This window comes from Entelurus aequoreus, linkage group LG11 (assembly GCF_033978785.1).
Source record: "Entelurus aequoreus isolate RoL-2023_Sb linkage group LG11, RoL_Eaeq_v1.1, whole genome shotgun sequence".
NCBI classification, from domain to species: Eukaryota; Metazoa; Chordata; class Actinopteri; order Syngnathiformes; family Syngnathidae; genus Entelurus; species Entelurus aequoreus.
This window is the reverse complement of record NC_084741.1, coordinates 48,221,949-48,243,598: the sequence shown is the minus strand read 5'-3', so window position 1 is coordinate 48,243,598 and position 21,650 is coordinate 48,221,949. Positions and strand designations below refer to the sequence as shown.

The 21,650-nt window shown below is 39.6% G+C and overlaps 1 protein-coding gene across 6 annotated transcripts in view; it reads right to left on the bottom strand.

Annotated features, from left to right (window-relative positions):
* The window catches only part of LOC133660187 (protein cordon-bleu-like), a 158,101-nt gene that overhangs the window by 80,391 nt on the left and 56,060 nt on the right, over positions 1 to 21,650 (bottom strand). For 3 of the 6 annotated variants that reach the window (XM_062063431.1, XM_062063432.1, XM_062063433.1), the window contains one exon: positions 20,200 to 20,321. In XM_062063431.1, coding sequence (XP_061919415.1) covers positions 20,200 to 20,321 — 122 coding nt within the window. Of the gene's footprint in view, positions 1 to 20,199; positions 20,322 to 20,523; positions 20,746 to 20,782; positions 20,802 to 21,650 lie in introns of those variants that run through there. The other 3 variants (XM_062063435.1, XM_062063437.1, XM_062063434.1) reach the window with 3 other exon arrangements.

Sequence of the window (21,650 nt, the reverse complement as noted above, 5' to 3'; positions counted from 1 at the left end):
CATCATACTGCTGTGATTATATGCATCAAGTGTTCATTCAAGGCTAAGGCAAAATATCGAGATATACATCGTGTATCGCGATATGGCCTAAAAATATCGAGATATTAAAAAAAGGCCATATCGTCCAGCCCTACGTACAATTGACCACTAAATGGTAACACCCGAATAAGTTTTTCAACTTGTTTAAGTCAGGGTCCACGTAATCAATTCATGGTACAAATATAAACTATCATCATAATACAGTCATCACACAAGTTAATCATCAGAGTATATACATTGAATTATTTACATTATTTACAATCCAGGGGGTGGGATGAGGAGGGTTTGGTTGATAACAGCCCTTCAGTCATCTACAATTGCATCATCAGAGAAATGGGCATTATATACATTGGAAATACATTTGATTATTTACATTTGGTTATTTACAATCCGGGGAGGTGGGATGCGGAAGGGGGAGGGTGTTAGTCAAGGGTTGAGGTTGCCTGGAGGTGTTTTAGTGCTGTTTTGAAGGAGGATAGAGATGCACTTTCTTTTACACCGGTTGGGAGTGCATTCCATATTGATGTGGCATAGAAGGAGAATGAGTTTAGACCTTTGTTAGATCGGAATCTGGGTTTTACGTGGGTTGTGGAACTCCCCCTGGTATTGTGGTTATGGCAGTCATTTACGTCAAGGAAGTAGTTTGACATGTACTTCGGTATCAGGGAGGTGTAGCGGATTTTATAGACTAGGCTCAGTGCAAGTTGTTTTACTTTGTCCTCCACCCTGAGCCAGCCCACTTTGGAGAAATGGGTTGGAGTGAGGTGTGATCTGGGGTGGAGGTCTAAAAGTAACCTGACTAGCTTGTTCTGGGATGTTTGGAGTCTAGATTTAAGGTTTTTGGAGGTGCTAGGGTACCAGCACGTGCGAGCGTAATCGAAAAAGGGTTAAACGAGAGTTCCCGCTAGAATCTTCAAGGTGCTTTTGTTGACCAGAGAGGAGATTCTGTAGAGAAATCTCATTAGTTGGTTGACCTTTCTGATTACCTTGGTTGCCATTTTATCACAGGAAAGATTAGCCTCTAGAATGGAACCTAGGTAGGTGACCTCATCTTTCCTGGTGATAACAATGTCACCCACTTTTATAGTGAAGTCACTGACTTTCTTGAGATTGATTTGGGACCCAAATAGGATGGATTCCGTTTTACCTAAGTGTATGGATAGTTTATTGTCAGCGAGCCAGGTGCAAATACTAAGGAGTTCAGGACTGAGGATTTTTTCCACCTGTGACTTGTCCTTGCCGGATACCAGCAGGGCCGAGTCATCCGCAAACAGGAACAATTCACAGTCGCATGCTGATGACATGTCATTTACGTAAATTAGGAACAGTAAAGGTCCTCATATACTGCCTTGGGGGACTCCACAGCTTGCTGAGAGGGGGGGGGGGACACGGGGCCGTTCACCTCTACCACCTGTTTCCTCCCCTCCAAGTAAGATTGCATCCAGCTCGATGAGGTTTTATCAAATCCGATTGCTCTGAGCTTATCCAACAGTATAGCGTGGTTTACGGTGTCAAAGGCCTTCTGAAGGTCCAGCATGACCATGCCGCAGTATTTGCCCGCGTCCACCTCATGTTTGATGTGGTCGGTCAGATAGAGAAGGCATGTGTCAGTGGAGTGGTTAGTTCTGAAGCTGGATTGGAATTTGTACATTAGTTTATTAGTAGCAAGGTATGTATCGACCTGTTCATAAACTATTTTTTCCATAACTTTCGAAATGGAACTGAGAATAGAAACAGGTCGGTAGTTACCAGGTTCTGGTGCCATTATGGAACCAGGTCTTGGTGCCCATGCTGAGTCTCACTGTCACATGTTACAGCAGTCAAGTGAGAGCTCAAATACAAACAACTGTGGTTGTTTTAAAGGGCTAAATAAAGTACTGTATATAAAGTTGGTATGGTATGGTACAACACATTTTTCTGGCCTTCACAATAAAAAGTGCTGTGCTTACAAGACTGCAAGTATTTAATTAGTTTATAATTGTATGATTTAGAATTTTTGTTGACAAATACATATGGACCATGAACAAATTATCGTATAATAAATTGTAAATTGCAAAATTGAGGGGGAAAAAAATATAGCACATTTTCCATAATTGTTCAGACCTAGCGTTATGGGCGGGACCTTGGACACTATGTGAACCCCAAAGTGCCTCTAGGTCACGTGGTTGCAGCCCAGCAAAAGTGTTTTGTAACTACAATAAATGTTTCCTGTGGCTGATCAAAGAATCTAGTCAAATGCCTATTCAGTCATCAGGGAGTACATAACACGTCATGTGAGTGGCTGCTTCATGTGACAAATTTGGTTCACAAAACAATGAGCTACTATTCTCTCATGAAAAGCACTAATTGGGAACGGACTAGATAGTAAAAAAGGGATCAGTAATTGACCTGAAAAGAAATAATCTGTAACTTGCTCTATTATAATTATGCAGTAATATATCAATTATATGTTTGATGTGTCATGTGTGTATACTAAGGGAGAAAAATACATGTACTTAAAATGTGGTCACATATGAATTTGAATCATTTGCTACTTCAAAACATACCCTAACTGTACAACAACACTGCCACATTGTGCACACTTGAGTTGTATCTCCTTTAATGCAGCCAGCACAATGTGAGTAACCCACACTGGATTCAGCCACTCCCTGCACACTAAATACACAGACACACACTTCTACCTAGCCAGCATTCCACTTGGGTGTCATGGTGTCTCCAAGGCAACCTATATTTACACCCCTTGACTGCTGAGAAGTTCAGACCTCAGTTTTGTAGCAGCTGTGGATTTTGAACACATTAACACAAGAACCGAATGACCAGAAACATAAAAGAGCGACAAAGACACCTACAACATAACTTATAAACACATGAACAACGTTGGGACATGTTTCCTCCAAATATGCCGAGATGCTCATATTACCAGGCAGGGTTAAAATACATACTGTGAAGATCCAAGTTACCAATCAGCTCAGATCAGAAGTTTTACATACACTCATTGTGGGAATGAATGTAATACCAATTGTGGGCCCTGAAGTATTTTGAAATTGTGCATCCAATTCCATCAAAATCATTGGAAATGTATTGTAATAACACCATCCTGGAATCAAACCCATTCAAATAAATCAGTATTGGGCCCAAAATAATAAGACATTTAAGGGGTCCTATTATGAAAATCCCCCTTTTCTTACCTGTTAGTACCTGTTTTTGTGAAAAATGTGAAATCAAAAATCATGGAGACATGGCTGGATATTAATAAAACAACCTTTGCCTTCTTCCAAACTTAATCTAACGAGCTGTTCGGAATTTAAGACTTTGCCTTAGTTAAGTCAGCGGATATCTCCATACATGGTAGAGGTTTACCCAAAGAGCTTTGCGCGTTGTTGTGATGCAGACTGGCTCACACATGCACGCCAAAATCCTCTGCTGTTGCCATTTCTAATAAAAAGTAGTGTATAGTTCTAACTTATATCGGTCAGTTGACTTGTTATGGAAGCGCTAAAAACTACAACATAGCTGATGGCGTGGAGGCACAGCCGAAGGGTGATTGGCCTGGAGGACTTCGGCACGTAAATAAAACCGCCCACAAAATGGGGCATTATGAAGAGACATGCAGAAAGTAATTTCTAAAACAAAATCTCTGCAACATTTTGGCCAAAGCACCACCATTACATGTTATGTAGACCACAAGGAAGTGTTTTAAATGTAGGGGAAAAAATCATAATGTGAACTCTTTAAAGCTTACAATGAGTGTATGTAAACTTCTGACTGGAAGTGTTTAAGTAGTTGGGCGTTGTTGACACGCAAGAAAAATGTCCTTCTTCGATCAGTTATTTTTTTAAATATATTATTTACAAAGTAGAGATGAAGATTGAGTGAATTAACCCTAGATAAATTAAATAGTACATCTAGTTACACACAACTAATTGGGATCAATCAGGCTGGTTTCACAGTGGCCCCTTACATTTAAGGGGATTGTCTCACAAATTCAAAGATGGAACCCTTATGATGACTGTTATTGTATTGACAATTGACCTGTTCATGTTCCAGCACACATAAAGATACAAAAGAGAGGGACCACATAAGAAAAAGAGAAAAATGAAGGTTAATGAGATGGATGGAGCCCTGGTGACCTGAAGCCTTGTATGGCTGGGCATGTGTGAGAACAACTCTGAGATGGCATGTAGAGGCAGGAAATAATCCGCCTGTTCTCCAGTCTCAAAACGGCTTGTTTGGATACAGAGAACTCCTGCTGGACAGAGACACATTTTGTTGCTCTGTAACAGTTGGATTCAATGTATCGTAATTTCCGTACTATAAGCCGCACCAGCTAAATTTAGGGGAAAATACAGATTGCTCCATATATATGCCGCACCAGACTATAAGCCGCAGGCGTTTTGATGTGTAATTACCGTAGTATATAGGGGTTCCTGCTACCACGGAGGGGATTGTCGGGACAGAGATGACTGTTTGGGAACGCAAAGCGTCCCATTTATTAACAATACATCTTTCAATCATTCAATCAAACTTTCACATCTTTCACATGGCGAACAGCATTCGTGCAGAGTACAAATAATACAACGGTATTACCGGTAGTCAGTCTTTAATCATTGTGTCATCGTCTTCCTCCTGCGTACTAAAACCACCGAAATCCTCTTTGTCTGTGTCGGAGAAGAACAGGTCCAAAATGGCATCGTCAGCCAAGTCAAGGGTACGTGCAGCAGCTCTATTTCCTTCTTTGACAGCCAGATCGATTGCCTTTAACTTAAAAGCAGCATCATATGCACTTCTCCGTTTGTTTTCCATATTGAGGGTGTTTGCATGAACACTTCCTTCGCGCAAACTGTCGCTGACGCTCTCCTACTCTTTGTTTTGCTCTCGGTAGTACGCGCCCCTGGTTACCGTAAGCCGTTAAAAAAAGCCGTAAAAAAGCTGCACCGTCCTAAAAGCCGCAGGGACCAAAACGAGGGGAAAAAGTAGCGGCTTATAGTCCGGAAATTACGGTAAGTACAATTGAAAGAAGACTGCAATTCTGAATTTAAAAAAGTATAGAACAGTATTTCCCTTACCATTATATTAGGAATATATATATATATATATATATATATATATATATATATATATATATATATATATATATATATATATATATATATATATATATATATATATATATATATATATATATATATATATATATATATATACTGTCTAGCTCGAGATCACAAAAAAGTAATTTCAGGAGACCTATGCTATTGAACAAGTCAATACTCTGTCCTTTCATTAAACATATTTTACTTATTACCATTAATTGTATGACATCTTTATTTGAGCAATTTTATGATTTGACTGCAAAATTGTATGTAAAAAGAATCCCCTCAAACGGAAAATACTGAATGCTGGTCCGTCTTTCTTGGTGACAAACCCACATACCTCAGTGACTAACATGACAGCAGGTTTCCAAAAATAAATCTGCTGCCCATAACAGCTGCATAATATAGACACTACTGTAGATGCTTGACACTGATCACACAAGCTATTTATTAAGCAGTATACGACAACCCAGTATAAATGCTATAATACTTGTAATAATGAATGTGCATTAAGTAGGTAGTTTTAAGCAGTCTTGAAGACCACTGGAAGTTTACTTAAAGCATGACAAGACAATAAGGAGTCTAATAATGTTAACACGTTACAAGAGTCAAGATTATTAACAAATCCAACAATGCATAATTTAGCAGAGATATGAAGTGCTAACTTTTTTCCACTAGAGTTAAGTCACTTTCTTTCTTAAAATACAGTTAGCCTTTAATAGGACAGGAAAGAAAACTCCCTTTGGCAGCAGTGCAGAGTAAGTGGCTGACCACAAGAAACTTTACTAAGGATAATTTCTGTGATGGCAGTCTTGGGTAGGGAGTTTTCATATTTTCCGATCTTTAAGGACAATTAAAGAGTTAGTCAAACGCTTTGCCAGGCCTTTTTTAACCGTTAGTGACTGACTGATACAAATGGCACCCAATTACTCTTCTACCTGATCAGTGCAGCCAACAACCAGTCGACAACCAAGGTTTCCGCGAGCAGACAGGCAGGTCAACACAAACAGGGGATATGGTAATTATGTCTGGGTGTGTGCTGAGGACAGTAATGCCATACTTTATATATCTTCGAAATCTACCCACTCAGTCTTCTTGTGGGTTGGTTATTATAGCTGAACAGACATACAGTAAGTAAAGTGGTGGCTAAGAGGAGCTTTTGAAAAACGTTGCAAGCCAGTGCAGCAATAAAGTGAGAAATCTAGTCAAAAGGGAGGGTGCGGTTGGGTCATCACCAAAGTCATCTGACTAAAGTCAGCTTGGATGTTTTACTTTGTTTGCATTACAACATCTACAGTATTAACATTTTAACAACTGATACAGTACTGTTAAAAATAAAATAAGAAATAGAGGTTCCTCTTGATAAATTATATTAGCTGAAATGATTAACACTTTTTATTAGATGTTTTATTTTTTTTGACCATGCTTGCGCTTGGAGCAATACCATGTGATTTTTAAAGGGGAACTGCACTTTTTAAACTTTTTTTTTAGGATTCTTAAGATAAAAAAAACACTCGCAAAATGCGGCTAACATTGCAGCTAGTAGGAGTCACCTACTGTATTTGCATCCAAAGCCTTCTAAAACAACTTCAAAACGCTCCATTAAAGTTTTATATACACGCTGTAATATGTACAATATTTACCATATTTTGGTCATTTTAAGCATTAGGAAAACTTCTTTCCGAGGCCCATTATTTCGTTGCTCATAGAAACGCACTTCCTACTTCTGTCAACAAATGTGCGTTCCTACTTCCGGCATGTGTGTTCTAATTATGGCAGAGTTGGTAATAAACAACGAGGACAACTATTTTTGGACAAATGAAGATTCATAACCTATCTTTTTGAACCAGAATATACGGACAATGAACTGCTGGTTATAGAAGCTGAGGGAGCATGAAGAGAGGGTGAAACGTTGGAGCAGCCGGACGCCGAGAGAGTTAGGACCGACATGTCTAGATGGTGTAAATGTGGAGCTCGGAGCCAAGCTATGCAAACAGTGATGGAGTGCTTCTGCTGCACTGAGTGGCACACAATGTTATTATCGATGAAAATGCTTTTGTATCTGGCAAGGAGGACATTGCTCGAAGAAACTGCATCACAAAGAAAGACAAAATGTTTACGCTTACAAACCCTGTAGTGGTAAAAACGTTTTTCCACCTCATGTACCCAAAATAAAATGGAAACAGCTTGATTAAACAGACAACTGTCCATCGATTAAGTCACTATAATATTGATCATGATACATGCAGCACATTATGCTTGTTAGTACAACTAGGCGTGGGCCAATAAATTTTGCTCAACATTATATTGATCTACAAATGATTGCCAATAAACAATATTATTGTCATTGTTTTCTGAGATCAAACTAACCACTGATGTAATAATACATAATATTAATAATGCATGTATATACTTTCAAATTCAATCAACTTGTATTTCTCATACATTTTTATATTGTGGCCCTGTGATGAGGTGGCGACTTGTCCAGGGTGTACCCCGCCTTCCGCCTGAATGCAGCTGAGATAGGCTCCAGCACCCCCCGCGATCCCAAAAGGGACAAGCGGTAGAAAATGGATGGATTTTTATATTGTAATTGGAATGTAAATTTTCAAATCTTCAAGTTAAATAAAACAAAATATATATTGTCTTTTAGGAAAAAAATGTATAATTTGATTTGATTTAGTTTTCAATTTTGATACAAAACACAAACAAAAGCAATACAATATATTAAGGAGTGGATGAGGTAACCTCAAATAGACACAACCAACACAACAAATAAAATGGCTAAATAAAGTATTGGCAACAAAAGTTGCACATCAATGTTGAGGTCGAGTTGTACATTACTAAACTGAAAATCAAGTTGGGGCACTACAGTAAAATCTGGTGGTATTAACAAAAACTTAAGTCTGGCAGATTCAGAGCGAGAAACACCAACTTGACAACAAGTCAAAAGGTCAAACATTTGCAGTATTTAAAAAAAATGAAATTTTTTACTAGTAATAAATGGCAGCATGTCTTTGGTGACTTATTTAACCACGCTTTCTTTCTGTGAGCGCACACCATTTTGCGATATTTTGTTTTCACTGACCTGGCTTATTCACCGAATCCCTAAGTGAGCGTGGACTGTGGCTGTGTTTCAAGTGGACGTGCTGGTTTGTCATATTCGATCACATTCGGCAAATTGGCTCCTCGGTGTCGATAGGCTCATCTTCTTCCGAAGCTTTAAACTGAAATATTCTCACACTGATGCGGTGGCATTTGGTTTTGTGATAATTTTGTCCATGTTCGCTATTCGATGCTAACTTGTTGCACTGTGTGATGCAAGCGGACCAGCGGCCCCGCCTCTCCACACAAAGAGTCAAAGACACTTAAGGACAAGAGAATTCACCGCCTTATTTTCTTTTTGCAATGGCACAAACATGTGCAGCCTCTGAAACCGAGGAAAAGCACTAATGCTCTTGAAGCATGCACATGGCGATTTATCGATGCTGGAAATCTTACTGACTTAAATTAAATTTATCGTCGGTTAATTACAGGCTCAGATAGGGCTGGGCGATATATCGATATATCGCGGGTTTGTCTCTGTGCGATATAGAAAATGACTATATCGTGATATTCAAGTATACGTTCTCACGCAGTTGCTTTTAGCTGCGGGCATTACACTACAGGCGTTTCTCACTCTTTCTTGTCTCCTTCTCACAGAGACGTAAACCAAGCGCACCTTCTTACAAACGTCACGTGTGCAACGTCACACGCTCCCGCGGAGCAGAGAGGTAGCGGCATGGTAACGTTAGCTGTGATGCTAACGGTGAGATGCGGGTGGTAATACGAGAGAGAGAAGGTGCGAATCTGGTAACAAACGGAGGATTAATTAATTACCAAGAAAAACAGCACGGGATCCATCGTCTGGCGGTGGTTTGGCAGTGGTTTGGCTTCAAGCGGGAATATGTTCAACATTTATGCGGAAAAAGCGTTGCTACAAAAAGTAGCAGCACTGCTAATTTGTAGCATCATTTGAAAAGTCACCCGCTAGAGAATGAAGAGTGCTTGAAACTCCGCATGTCAACATCTCCAGCCGGTGCCACACCAACAAAATGCCGAAGCAACCATTTCCAGATCTACATCGTATGAAAAAAAAAAGTCAACAGAAGGAGATAACGTCCGTAGGAACCTATTATGCAGCTCATTTTTATTTGACAGTTATTAAAATATCTTGTGACATCATGCACAAAAGTGCACTTTATTTGTTTTTAACTATTGTAGTGCCGTTTCTGTACAAAAAGTACACTTTAATTTAGTGTTGGTTTGATATATCATCTTAGTGACATCATGCACAAAAGTGCACTTATAGCTTGTTTTAAAATGTCTCTAACAATCTTGCACTTTCTGTTTTGAAAATGACATGAATGTTTGTGCCATTGTTTAGTAACTGTTTAATAAATACAGTTTTGGTAAATTGACTTAGTTGTGATTTCCCTCTCTGCATGAAAAATTAGCATATATTAATGCAGTATGAACAAGAATGTTGATTATATGCATCAAGTGTTAATTCAAGGCGAAGGCAAAATATCGAGATATATATCGTGTATCGTGACATGGCCTAAAAATGGAGATATTAATAAAAGGCCATATCGCCCAGCCCTAAGCTCAGACCTAATTACAACTGCATACACTGTTGAGCTAGCTGTGTACAAACAAAACATGAAATGTGGGCTAATACTTTACAGATACCGTAAAATGATTGTTCATGTTTTTCAGTCAGTACAGATAGGTGTCTTATTGCATTGTGTTGTGCATTACAAAATCAAAACCAATTCAGCTGCTGATGCAGAAGTTAGCTTTACTCTTGCTAATAATGCTTTAGCAGTGTGGGTGTCTCTGTGAGCAAGGCGATGTGTTACTACGCTAGAAAAAAGTCCCAAACAAAACAGTTCACTCATACAACAACAATGTCGGTATAGCTCGGTTATCATACAGGTTACGGAACGTAAATGAGATAATGTAGGCAGTTTTTGTATATATTTATAGAGATTTAGAAGCAGAATGGATTGCTCCCATTAGCAGCATTGATAGCCACATTGAACGAGCTGAATATTACAAATTAGAATGCAAAAAAATATATATACATGTGTTCGTGTCTCTATTACATTCCAAAAACAGTTTCTATAGGCACACTCAGGGAACATTTATCAGCTGTGTTCCATCTCTACGGGGGAAAGCAATAAAAAAAGGTACAACTTGCAGTGAAGGCCAAAAACAGATAGCAGAAGGTGAGTTGTTATGGTGCATTCATACCAATTAAAAGTTAACTGACACGCCAAAAGGCCAACTTGAAAATTAGACCATACATTTGGTGACCTCATCAGCACTGAGTATCTCAGCAACTAATGAATGACTCACGCAACACCTGATGCACAACTGCTAAGCGTTTGACAAACGCCAACGTTACAGTGTTGATTAGCGTACGCTCATGACTTAGTCAATGACACAAGAGCATCAAATGTCAAGACAGCATGATTTTAGGAAACTTGGCCTCTAGTGTAATTCCGATGCAGTGTTGAGCCAGGAGTTGACCACAAGTAGCCACGAGAACAAGTAAACAGTAGGAACATTCCCATAACACAATAAAAGGCACAACAAGACGTTCCCAAGTCTTTGCGCAATTTGCTTTAAATAAATAAAACTTATGAAGCGCAAACACACCCTAAAGCAGTGGTCACCAACCTGATCCCTGATCTCAGCCAAAAACCAAAGCAAATTATATCCCTGCATCAATATGTGTGTATTTATATATACTGTATATGTTTTTCCATGCCAGCCTCTCCAAAAGTATCAGAATTTATATTTGGAAAATATACATTGTTAAAAGGGATGTAGTAATAAACGGTATTAATGAAAACCGCGGTAAAAATCCCAATGGGTCAGTATTACCGCTTTAAATTAAAAATTATCAAAACATTGTGATTAATAACAGCACTTAGATAAACTCAAACTGACTGGCGCTAGCTTAAATGCTAACATGAATACAAGAGACAAGGTCTATCCTCTTTAAGAAACATACCACAATCTAAACTTACATAAACATGTTGCTTTTTGAGCAACTAAGTTATTCAATTGTCCACATTGCGCCTACAAGCTGTGCTCTTAGAACAGAGTGATCAATTTATACTCTGAGAAATAAGAGACAGAAGTGTTTTTACTGTGCGTTTAAGGACTGCTGAACTGAGTAGGACACCATAACTTATTTTAGTTTTTTTTAAATTGTGTGTATAAGTACTTTTTCAACACACTCAACACCGCAATAATGATAACTGTAATAATTTTGGTCACAATAACTGTGATATGGAATTTTCATATTGTTACATTACTATATATCTATTTAAAAAATATAGTGGGCTTAAGAATATCAGCCGGGGTTTTAAGGGGCTGTATGTTTAGTGCCAGTGTTCCGGATATGAACTGAGTTTAGTCATTTTCCTTACCAGTGAAAAAGGAGTAGGAAGAAGTGAGGCTCATCTAATGCTCCCCCTTTTTCTCTTCATAGCAATTACTAACAATTCCTGTTCTCAATTTGCATTCAATTTACATTAAATCTCTTTTAAATGATTTTCAACATAACTTTTTGTTCTTGTTGGATTGATCTTGTTTTAAAGTGTATGTTCTCTTGTGAGTTGTCTAATTTCTGCAATTACATTGTTCCGTTGTCCTAGAAGTACATTGTATAAGCTGAACAAAATACCAATCCCATTCCTAAAAACATGGATGCGAACTAATTATCTATCCGATAATTATCTATGGCTGTTTACAATTTTCATTCTTTTGAGTTTGCATCCCTGTGATAGGCACTCAACAAATGTTGGGTACACATTACTTATGGATGTGATTAGTTGAAATACATTGAACTGCTTTTATCGAACAACATTATATGATGCTTTTTTTTGGAGGTTGTTGTTTCGCTAGGATCAAACTAATACAACTTTTTTTTATTGCGCAGGTAGTTGTCCGTGATCGGATTTGTCATCAATATGAACGCCCTATTGATTCCAGAACTGCTCCTAGTTCATTGCTATGTGCTCAACTACAGGTTCATCCAGGATCGCTTGGAGCTCCTATTTATTTCAATCAGAGCATCAGGTGGGATGTCTTTATATGCTAAGTCTTGGATGTAATTCTGTATTCTCTGGTTTCAATGTAAGGCGTCTGGAGCAACAATCCAGCTGCACGCAAGTTCCAAGCCATCTTCTGCCATCTGATGGTTTGCCTGGCAGTGTGGCAGCCCAATATAATACAGTGTCCCTCTGAGCAGTAGAGATCTCCTCTGCTGAAACTGCAGAGAAACACCCATCTCCATTTGTCAACCTTTTGGCCTACTGTATGTGTGTGACCAGTTATTTTCCCATTCGGGTTGCTCGTCTGGTGGAAAATGCTCTGGTCTACATAGCAGGATCTGTAGTCTGGCAGATACTATCGAATTATTCTGCATTTCTTGATTTTGCCTCATGAACAGCATTTCGGATGTCGGCCCACAAGTTTTCTATGGGATTCAGGTCCGGGGATTGTGCTGGCTACTCCATTACATGAATTTGGTTGGTTTGGAACCATGATTTTGCTCACTTGCTTTTGTGTTTGGGGTCAATGTATTGTTGAAACACCCATTTTAAGGGCATTTTCTCTTCAGCATACGGCAACATGACTTTTTCCAGTATTCTGATATACTCAAACTGAGCTATGATCCCTGGTATGCGATATATAGGACCAACACCATAGTACGTGAAACATCCCCATATCATGATGCTTGCACCACCATGCTTCACACCATGCTTCACTGTCTTCACTGTGTACTGTGGCTTGAATTAAGTGTATGCAGGACATCTGAAAAACTGTCTGTGGCCCTTACACCCAAAAAGAACAATCTTACTCTCATAAGTCCACAAAATATTACGCCATTTCTTTTCAGGCCAAGCAATGTGTTCTTTGGCAAATTGTAACCGCTTCAGCATATGTATTTTTTCTATAAATGGGACTGTGCGGGGATTTCTTGCTGGTAGCTGGGCTTCAAATACACGTCGTCTGATTGTTACAATACTCACAGGCAATCTTCAAGATCTTCTTTGTTCCTCCTGGAGCTGATCATTGGCTGAGCCTTTGCCATTTTGGTTATTATCTGATCCATTCGAATAGTAGTTTCTTTTTCTTACTCGCCTTTCTAGTTTTGGCTGCCATTTTAAAGCATTTTGATATAATTTTCTTTGTACCAGATTTAGCCCAATGAGTACCACTACAACATAATATATGATGGTGTAGAGTGGGTTTTAACAAGCAATCAATCAATCAATCAATGTTTATTTATATAGCCCTAAATCACAAGTGTCTCAAAGGGCTGTACAAGCCACAACGACATCCTCGGTACAGAGCCCACATACGGGCAAGGAAAACTCACCCCAATGGGACGTCAATGTGAATGACTATGAGAAACCTTGGAGAGGACCGCATATGTGGGTAACCCCCCCCCCCCCCTCTAGGGGAGACCGAAAGCAATGGATGTCGAGTGGGTCTGACATAATATTGTGAAAGTCCAACACATCAGCGAAAGTCCAGTCCATGGTGGGGCCAGCAGGAACCATCCCGAGCGGAGACGGGTCAGCAGCGTAGAGATGTCCCCATCCGATGAACAGGCTAGCGGTCCACCCCGGAGCAGAGTAGAAAAGAAAAGAAAAGAAACGGCAGATCAACTGGTCTAAAAAGGGAGTCTATTTAAAGGCTAGAGTATACAAATGAGTTTTAAGATGAGACTTAAATGCTTCCACTGAGGTAGCATCTCTAACTTTTACCGGGAGGGCATTCCATAATATTGGAGCCCGAATAGAAAACGCTCTATAGCCCGCAGACTTTTTTTGGGCTCTGGGAATCACTAATAAGCCGGAGTTCTTTGAACGCAGATTTCTTGCCGGGACATATGGTACAATACAATCGGCAAGATAGGCAGGAGCTTGACCGTGTAGTATTTTATACGTAAGTAGTAAAACCTTAAAGTCGCATCTTAGGTGCACAGGAAGCCAGTGCAAGTGAGCCAGTATAGGCGTAATATGATCAAACTTTCTTGTTTTTGTCAAAAGTCTAGCAGCCGCATTTTGTACCATCTGTAATCTTTTAATGCTAGACATAGGGAGGCCCGAAAATAAAACGTTACAGTAATCGAGACGAGATGTAACGAACGCATGGATAATGATCTCAGCATCGCTTGTGGACAAAATGGAACGAATTTTAGCGATATTACGGAGATGAAAGAAGGCCGTTTTAGTAACACTCTTAATGTGTGACTCAAACGAGAGAGTTGGGTCGAAGATAATACCCAGATTCTTTACAGAGTCGCCTTGTCTAATTGTTTGGTTGTCAAATGTTAAGGTGGTATTATTAAATAGATGTCGGTGTTGAGCAGGACCGATAATCAGCATTTCCGTTTTCTTAGCGTTGAGTTGCAAAAAGTTAGCGGACATCCATTGTTTAATTTCATTAAGACACGCCTCCAACTGCCTACAGTCCGGCGTGTTGGTCAGCTTTAGGGGCATGTAGAGTTGGGTGTCATCAGCATAACAGTGAAAGCTAACACCGTATTTGCGTATGATGTCACCTAGCGGTAGCATGTAAATACTAAAGAGTGCAGGGCCAAGAACCGAACCCTGGGGAACTCCGCACGTTACCTTAACATAGTCCGAGGTCACATTGTTATGGGAGACACACTGCATCCTGTCAGTAAGATAAGAGTTCAACCAAGACAAGGCTAAGTCTGTCATCCCAATACGCGTTTTGATACGCTCTAATAAAATATTATGATCAACAGTATCGAAAGCGGCGCTAAGATCAAGAAGCAGCAACATAGATGACGCATCAGAATCCATCGTTAGCAATAGATCTTTAGTCATTTTTGCGAGGGCTGTCTCCGTAGAGTGATTTGCCCTGAAACCGGACTGAAAAGGTTCACAGAGATTGTTAGACGCCAAGTGTTCATTTAGCTGCTGTGCGACAATTTTTTCGAGAATTTTCGAGATAAACGGAAGGTGGGACACCGGCCGGTAGTTCACCGGCGTATAAAGGTATATATTATAAATAGTGTATGTATGTGTTTAAAGTGTTCGCAAAATACCTGTCTACAGTCTAGTCTGATTTTGTGCTATTGTTAATTCCACTGCCAATATTATAATACAACAATTCATTTGCAATGTATCATAGTTTCATGTATGAACTTCGCATTAAAAAAAATGCATAAAAATCAGTTAAGTATTGAGAAAGTTATGATGGATTAAATATGCTGACACTTCATTGATCCTGTCCGGGGTGGAGCAGTCGACCAGTTTAGGATGGCGGCCCAATGGCTCGTCAGCGGCAACGGGCAGTGTCACTACACGATCGGTACCGGAAAACACGATCGGTCCACGCATGCGAAGTCTACATAATTTCGGTCAACTTGTTTTACGGCAGTTATTTTCGTGCAAGCAGTAGCGGTCAATGCGACATCTATTGATTGGTGCGTTACATTTGTACTAGGAAGTCATCATTTCCGAGTTCCTCATCAGAATTTCAACTGGAACGTCCCTTGAGGTCGGATTTCTGACAAAGAAAGTCGGTGCATTCTCACCACCTCGGTTATTTTCAAAGATGGTTGTTCTGAATATAAACAATGATATCCGGTTCTATAATATCCGATATTGGCACTTCTGAGTAGTTTTTGTCGAAGTAAATCAGCCATATGTAATGTATTGTTGTACGTTTATATATGGTAACGTCACTGTAGTGTAAACTACATTAATTTAACGTGGTAATTTCATGTGGTATTTACTGTATGTTCTACATCGCTAGCAATAGCGTGTGTTTTTTCTTCATCCACCATGTTTTATGGTTGGAAAAAGAGTGCAAATTACAATACATGTATATTATATACAAAGCAAATGCAAAAATAGCTTTTGTGGATGCGGCCATCAATTCAGCAGTGACGTCATTCCGAGCTCCGACTTCCCAGATAAATGGAATGCAGAATTTAAGTGATATCTATGCACACACTCACGAGAACAGCTTCTCGAACGCTTCCTCGCTTCTTCTTCGCTCCCAAACTAGGTCTAGCAGTGTGGAACGCCCATTGCAGCCCTCTGCAGCTCACACTGGGTAATTACAGTTCACTACACAGTATTCCCATCGCTACAAAACTTTCCAAGGGACAAGCGGGAGAAAATGGATGGATGGATATAAACTGGTTTTCCCGATCTACTGACTACTTACATCCTCTTTACCGCCTCACTAGCTAACCTATACTTTAACAAAGTCCAAAGTCAAAAATGTTTTAATCATTCTAAGCATTCACTCTTTAATTTTTCATCGCTTCATACGCAGCCTAGCTTAACCTAGCTTCGCTAGCTGCAAAAACATCAATGCTCCAACGCCGGCATAAACTTGAGTATGGCTTTATGTAACAATTGCACAATTATTTTAAAGAGGTTGTCCCTGCTAGAGGTACGTGTCCACATGTTAGAACAGAATAATAAAATACAATTACAGCGCGGACTTGCTAGTTAGCGCAGGCTGCATTAGGCCTACTGTGTGGCTAGCGTAGCTAGCTTTGACTCAAAGCAGCCAGCTAGCCAGAGTACGCTGGAAAGCGTGAACGAGTCAGTTAGTGTAGGTTGCACTTGCAGGCTGTACGCTCGGCCGTACTCTGCATGCAAGCGTGGTTAGCTCTAAGCAGCCAGCTAACCTCGGTGCGCCAGAAAGAGTGGCCGAGTTAGCGGTTTTGTACGAAAATCTAAACAAAATACCACTTTGGCTAGAAAAACAGCAGAACACCCCTAAATAGCTGACATCTGGAATGCCTGATACATATTGAAAATGAACATGACCGCTATTTTTGTTTCCAGTCATGGATAAAAATAAACATTAACATGATATAGATGTGCCAGTCACAATATTATGTACACATGCCCACCCCCGGATTGATACGAAGCCGCATAAAAAAAAAGAAGCTAGAATTAATGTTACTGCATGTCACACGTTGGTGATATTGTTCTCATGCCACAATTAGATGAAAATAATGAAAATAGGAACCTTTTCTTGTGTTTCCTTAAACCAAGTTGTATGTTGCAATGGCGCAGTCTTTTTCGCCAGTGTTTAGAGACTAATTCAACTTCGTACTTACTGGTCCATGTTGACAAAAAGGTCACATGTAAAATGTAGTGAACAAATAACACATGGTATTAATTTTATAGACATCTGAGCAGGTGTGAGCATGAAACGAGAAGGAATAACACTGGAGGCTCAGGCATCAACACAAGAGAGCAGTGTAGGGACCTGACAGAGAGCATGAACTAAAAATGCCCACATTAGCACATCAGTCAATTTGTCTCAGTCAATCTGCCCAATCTGTGAAAAAAAACAGCTTTCAGAAGAATCCAAAACTGTGTGCGAGCTCACGCCCAAATGCATGCCTTATGATTTGATGCACTGTTTCACAAAGTATCCAACTTTTTAACATTATAGTCAGAAAAGAGGGAAGTCATCGTAGGTCCCCTTTACTAGTGTATTTACAATTCTGTCTAACTACTGACTTTATTAGAGAGCTTCTCTTTTGCCTGCAAATAGTATAATCATGACTATTATTGCAGCTGTATCGAAAATCTTATCTACCGTTTATTATTGTAGTTTGCTGTAGTGTACAACTACACCAAATTATACTGACAAGTGTTTTCTATTATTTCGTTTGCCTCATTAAGCTAATAAGAGGGACAGGATATTGATTCTAAAACTGATTTCTCTTTTATACAGTAGAGTTTTACTACCACAATAACATTTCTCTGATGAAAACCCAAGATCTCACTTCAGTTAATGTCACGAGGAGGCAAAACAAATCCATGGGCAGACAGTAAATGCCTCACACTGGGTGGAATGTGACCTGATATAGTATTCCACCACTTTATTTAAAAATCCCCAAAATGGGGTACATATTGGGGGTTATATCTTGCCCCAAAAGAAGGGGTCTTCAAAAGTCTCCCCTCAAAATATTACAGATGGGTCCTCTTCTACTCTACTAAAAATGATTGTATGCTGCATTTTTTTTTCTGCACATCCCAGACTGTTTACTTGCTATAGTAGAAACAAATCAATTTGTCTTTAAATATAACTGAAGGTAACGTAGCATGTTTAATACATCTTCCTTTATTTTTCTTAAGTTGCTGCCCCTCCCTAATTATTTCTCTGCTGGGAGATATATCGATTTTATTGAAATAATCGAGTTTTTTGTTGTAGACCATTTAGAAAATAAAAAATGATTTTCTCCTCTTGCTACGGCATGCTTTTTGCCCCTGAAGAAATTCTGTAGACACCCCCCCTAACTTCCATAAGGGAACTATCAAAACATGGTTAATGCTAATTAACCATGTTTTGCGCGCACGCACGCACGCGCACACGCACACACACACACACACACACACACAGCTTCACTATACAAACTTTTCGGTTGGCGCACCATGTTGAAGAACCAAATAATTTGGTACATTAAAGTTCCACTGTATGAACATAGAATACTAATTATACTCGCAGCGGAGAGTGAGGAGCATCATCATGTAAAAAGGCTTTAACTTACAGAACTTCTGTACGCACAAACGTCTTTATAAAATCCAAACTTGCTTGAAGAACTTGAGTTCTCATGTTTTTCCAGCTACCTCCCACATCCAAACCCATGTGCTTGTTCAAATCAGCTGGTGTAAATTTGCAACACTTGCCACACCCTGAACACAATAAAAACATAACTTTGGACAGCACCAACAGTTAGTCATTCATTGAATAATTTGTTCAAGACCTGGTCCCTTTTCTCTCCACCAGCAACCACAGGAACAATTAAACTATATACAGTAGGTCAGCCTTATAAAGAAACGACTGAGAGAAGGGGGCGCAGGATCATCCTGGTCATGCTGGAACTCTCTGTTGACAGGACACTCACACTACCCAACACAATACTGTAATTCTAGAGCTTGATGCACTACATCATTGTTTTTCAACCACTGTGCTGTGCGCACACTAGGGTAGGAGATTATCTAATTTCACCTATTTGGGTTAAAAATATTTTTTGCAAACAAATAAATATAGTCTGCAAATTATGTGTTGTTGTTGAGTGTCGGTGCGGTCTAGAGCTCGGCAGAGTAACCGTGTAATACTCTTCCATATCAGTAGGTGTCAGCCGGTAGCCAATTGCTTTGTAGACGTTGGAAACAGCGGGAGGCAGCATGCAGGTAAAAATGTGTCTAATGCTCAAACCAAAAATAAACAAAAGGTGAGTGCCCCTAAGAAAAGGTATTGAAGATTAGGGAAGGCTATGCAGAACGAAACTAAAACTGAACTGGCTACAAAGTAAAAAAAAAACAGAATGCTGGACGACAGCAAATACTTACTGTGGAGCAAAGACGGCGTCCACAAAGTACGTCTGTACATGACATGACAATCAACAATGTCCCAACAAAGAAGGATAAAAACAACTGAAATATTCTTGATCGCTAAAACAAATTAGATGCGAGAAATATCGCTCAAAAGGAAGACATGAAACTGCTACAGGAAAATACCCAAAAAAGAGAAAAAGCCACCAAAATAGGAGCACAAGACAAGAACTAAAACGCTACACACAGGAAAACAGCAACAAACTCAAAATAAATCAGGGCGTGATGTGACAGGTCGTGACAGTACACCTACTTTGAGACAAGAGCTATAGTGATGCATGGTTGGTTATGGTTTACATTCATATCCAACAATTGCGACGACTTTTTACTGTCAACTGAGTTTTGTTTTTTAATGATTTCTGCTGGTGGTGTGCCTCTGGAATTTTTCAACGCAAAAAATGTGCTTTGGCTCAAAAAAGTTTGAAAAAACACTGTACTACATGACAATATAGCCCATTAAATTCTAATCATGGAAAAACTAACTTTATTTAAAAAAAACCTAAATGGACCACGACCTGTAACGCTGGCCTGTAGAGTGTTAATCCACAATAACAATAATGGACAAACATACTTGAGACTACTTTTCAAGGACATACCCAGCCGCCGCTTCTGACGCTTCTGTCATTGCGGTGAAATCCAGCTTGAGGAGAAGATTGCGGCGCTCAAGATGTGCTCCGCTACTTGTCCCAAAGAGAATAGATATCCGCCGTGGTTTCACCTGCAATTTAGCATACAAAGCACGTATTTTGAGGGGAGGGCACGACTGCGTCATTGTGTCATAGGGTCCAACAAGTGGGTAAGCAAAGGTGACGGTTCTGGCGCATAAAAGACCGCAAAGTACTTTGAAGGGCTAACTACGACACATAATAGGAACAAAATATGATAGTTTTATGAATGTATTTGATAGAAGATTAACTCACTTGCTCGGCTTGTCAAGTCCACTTTGATTTAATCTTCGTGCGCCCCCCCAGCTGGTTATGCCTGAGCCGATGTCAAGTTTAACAGTTAGGAAAACGAACTTCCGGTTTGTTGTTTTGAAAATAAAAGCTTCATTGTCGCGTTGGTCGCCATATTAAATGGAGCATTTTCAAGTAACATAGCTTCAATAGAGTAATTTAGAGCAACAAGGACAACAACAGTTATTTATATCACTCCTCAAATAATATAACAGAGTATCACCTGACGGAACTTTTATGTTGGGTAACAATGCTGCTTGGAGCGACTGTTCAAATCTAACTTGATGGAGCTTTCTTATATCCCGCCTTTGTCAGCAGATCCCACGTCAATCATTCTCAGTGGGAAATCACTTTGCGCCAGGTGGAGTTTGCATCGTCTTATCGTCTTAATTATTAATTTGTTTTACAATAGTTAACTATTGCAATAATACCGTTTTTTAAATGTTTTATTTAGATTTTTTTTAAAAGCCTTAATCATAAATGATGAGATTCTGGAATGTACCTGGTATTTTTTCCCGGCATGCTTTGTACCTTCCTACAATCTCAAATTGAGCCTGCGTGTACTAGCAAAATTATTTTCCACCACTAGAGGCCACTGTTACTCTACTAAACTACATACCATGCCTTGTTCATGCAATACTTAACAACATGACAAAAGGTATACAGGTCAGACAAAAACTTTTTTTTTTCTTAGCATATGGGCATTTCTTTCCATAACAGTTTTGTTACATGAGCTTCCCATTCTGTCCTCATTAGAGTCACGGTTGTGTTGGAGCCCCCTCTCAGGTAACCTTCGTTAAGAGGCGGAGTGCACCTTTGACAACAACTGAGTTGGACTCTCCATTAAGTGACTCTGATGCATGTTTTTGGGATGTGGAAGGAAGCCAGCCTGACATGCAAACTCCGCACACATTCAAACCCAGATCGTCACTCCGAATCACTCTGTCATTAAATCCTGCAGTCCCGATTTACTGTCTGATACTTTCCAAATGTGTCACACATTTACCCTTTAAATGCAAGGACAGTGTACGAATGTTTAAGTGTACTAATCCTTCCTGTTGCACCCTTGATAAGAATCTTATGAGTTGCAC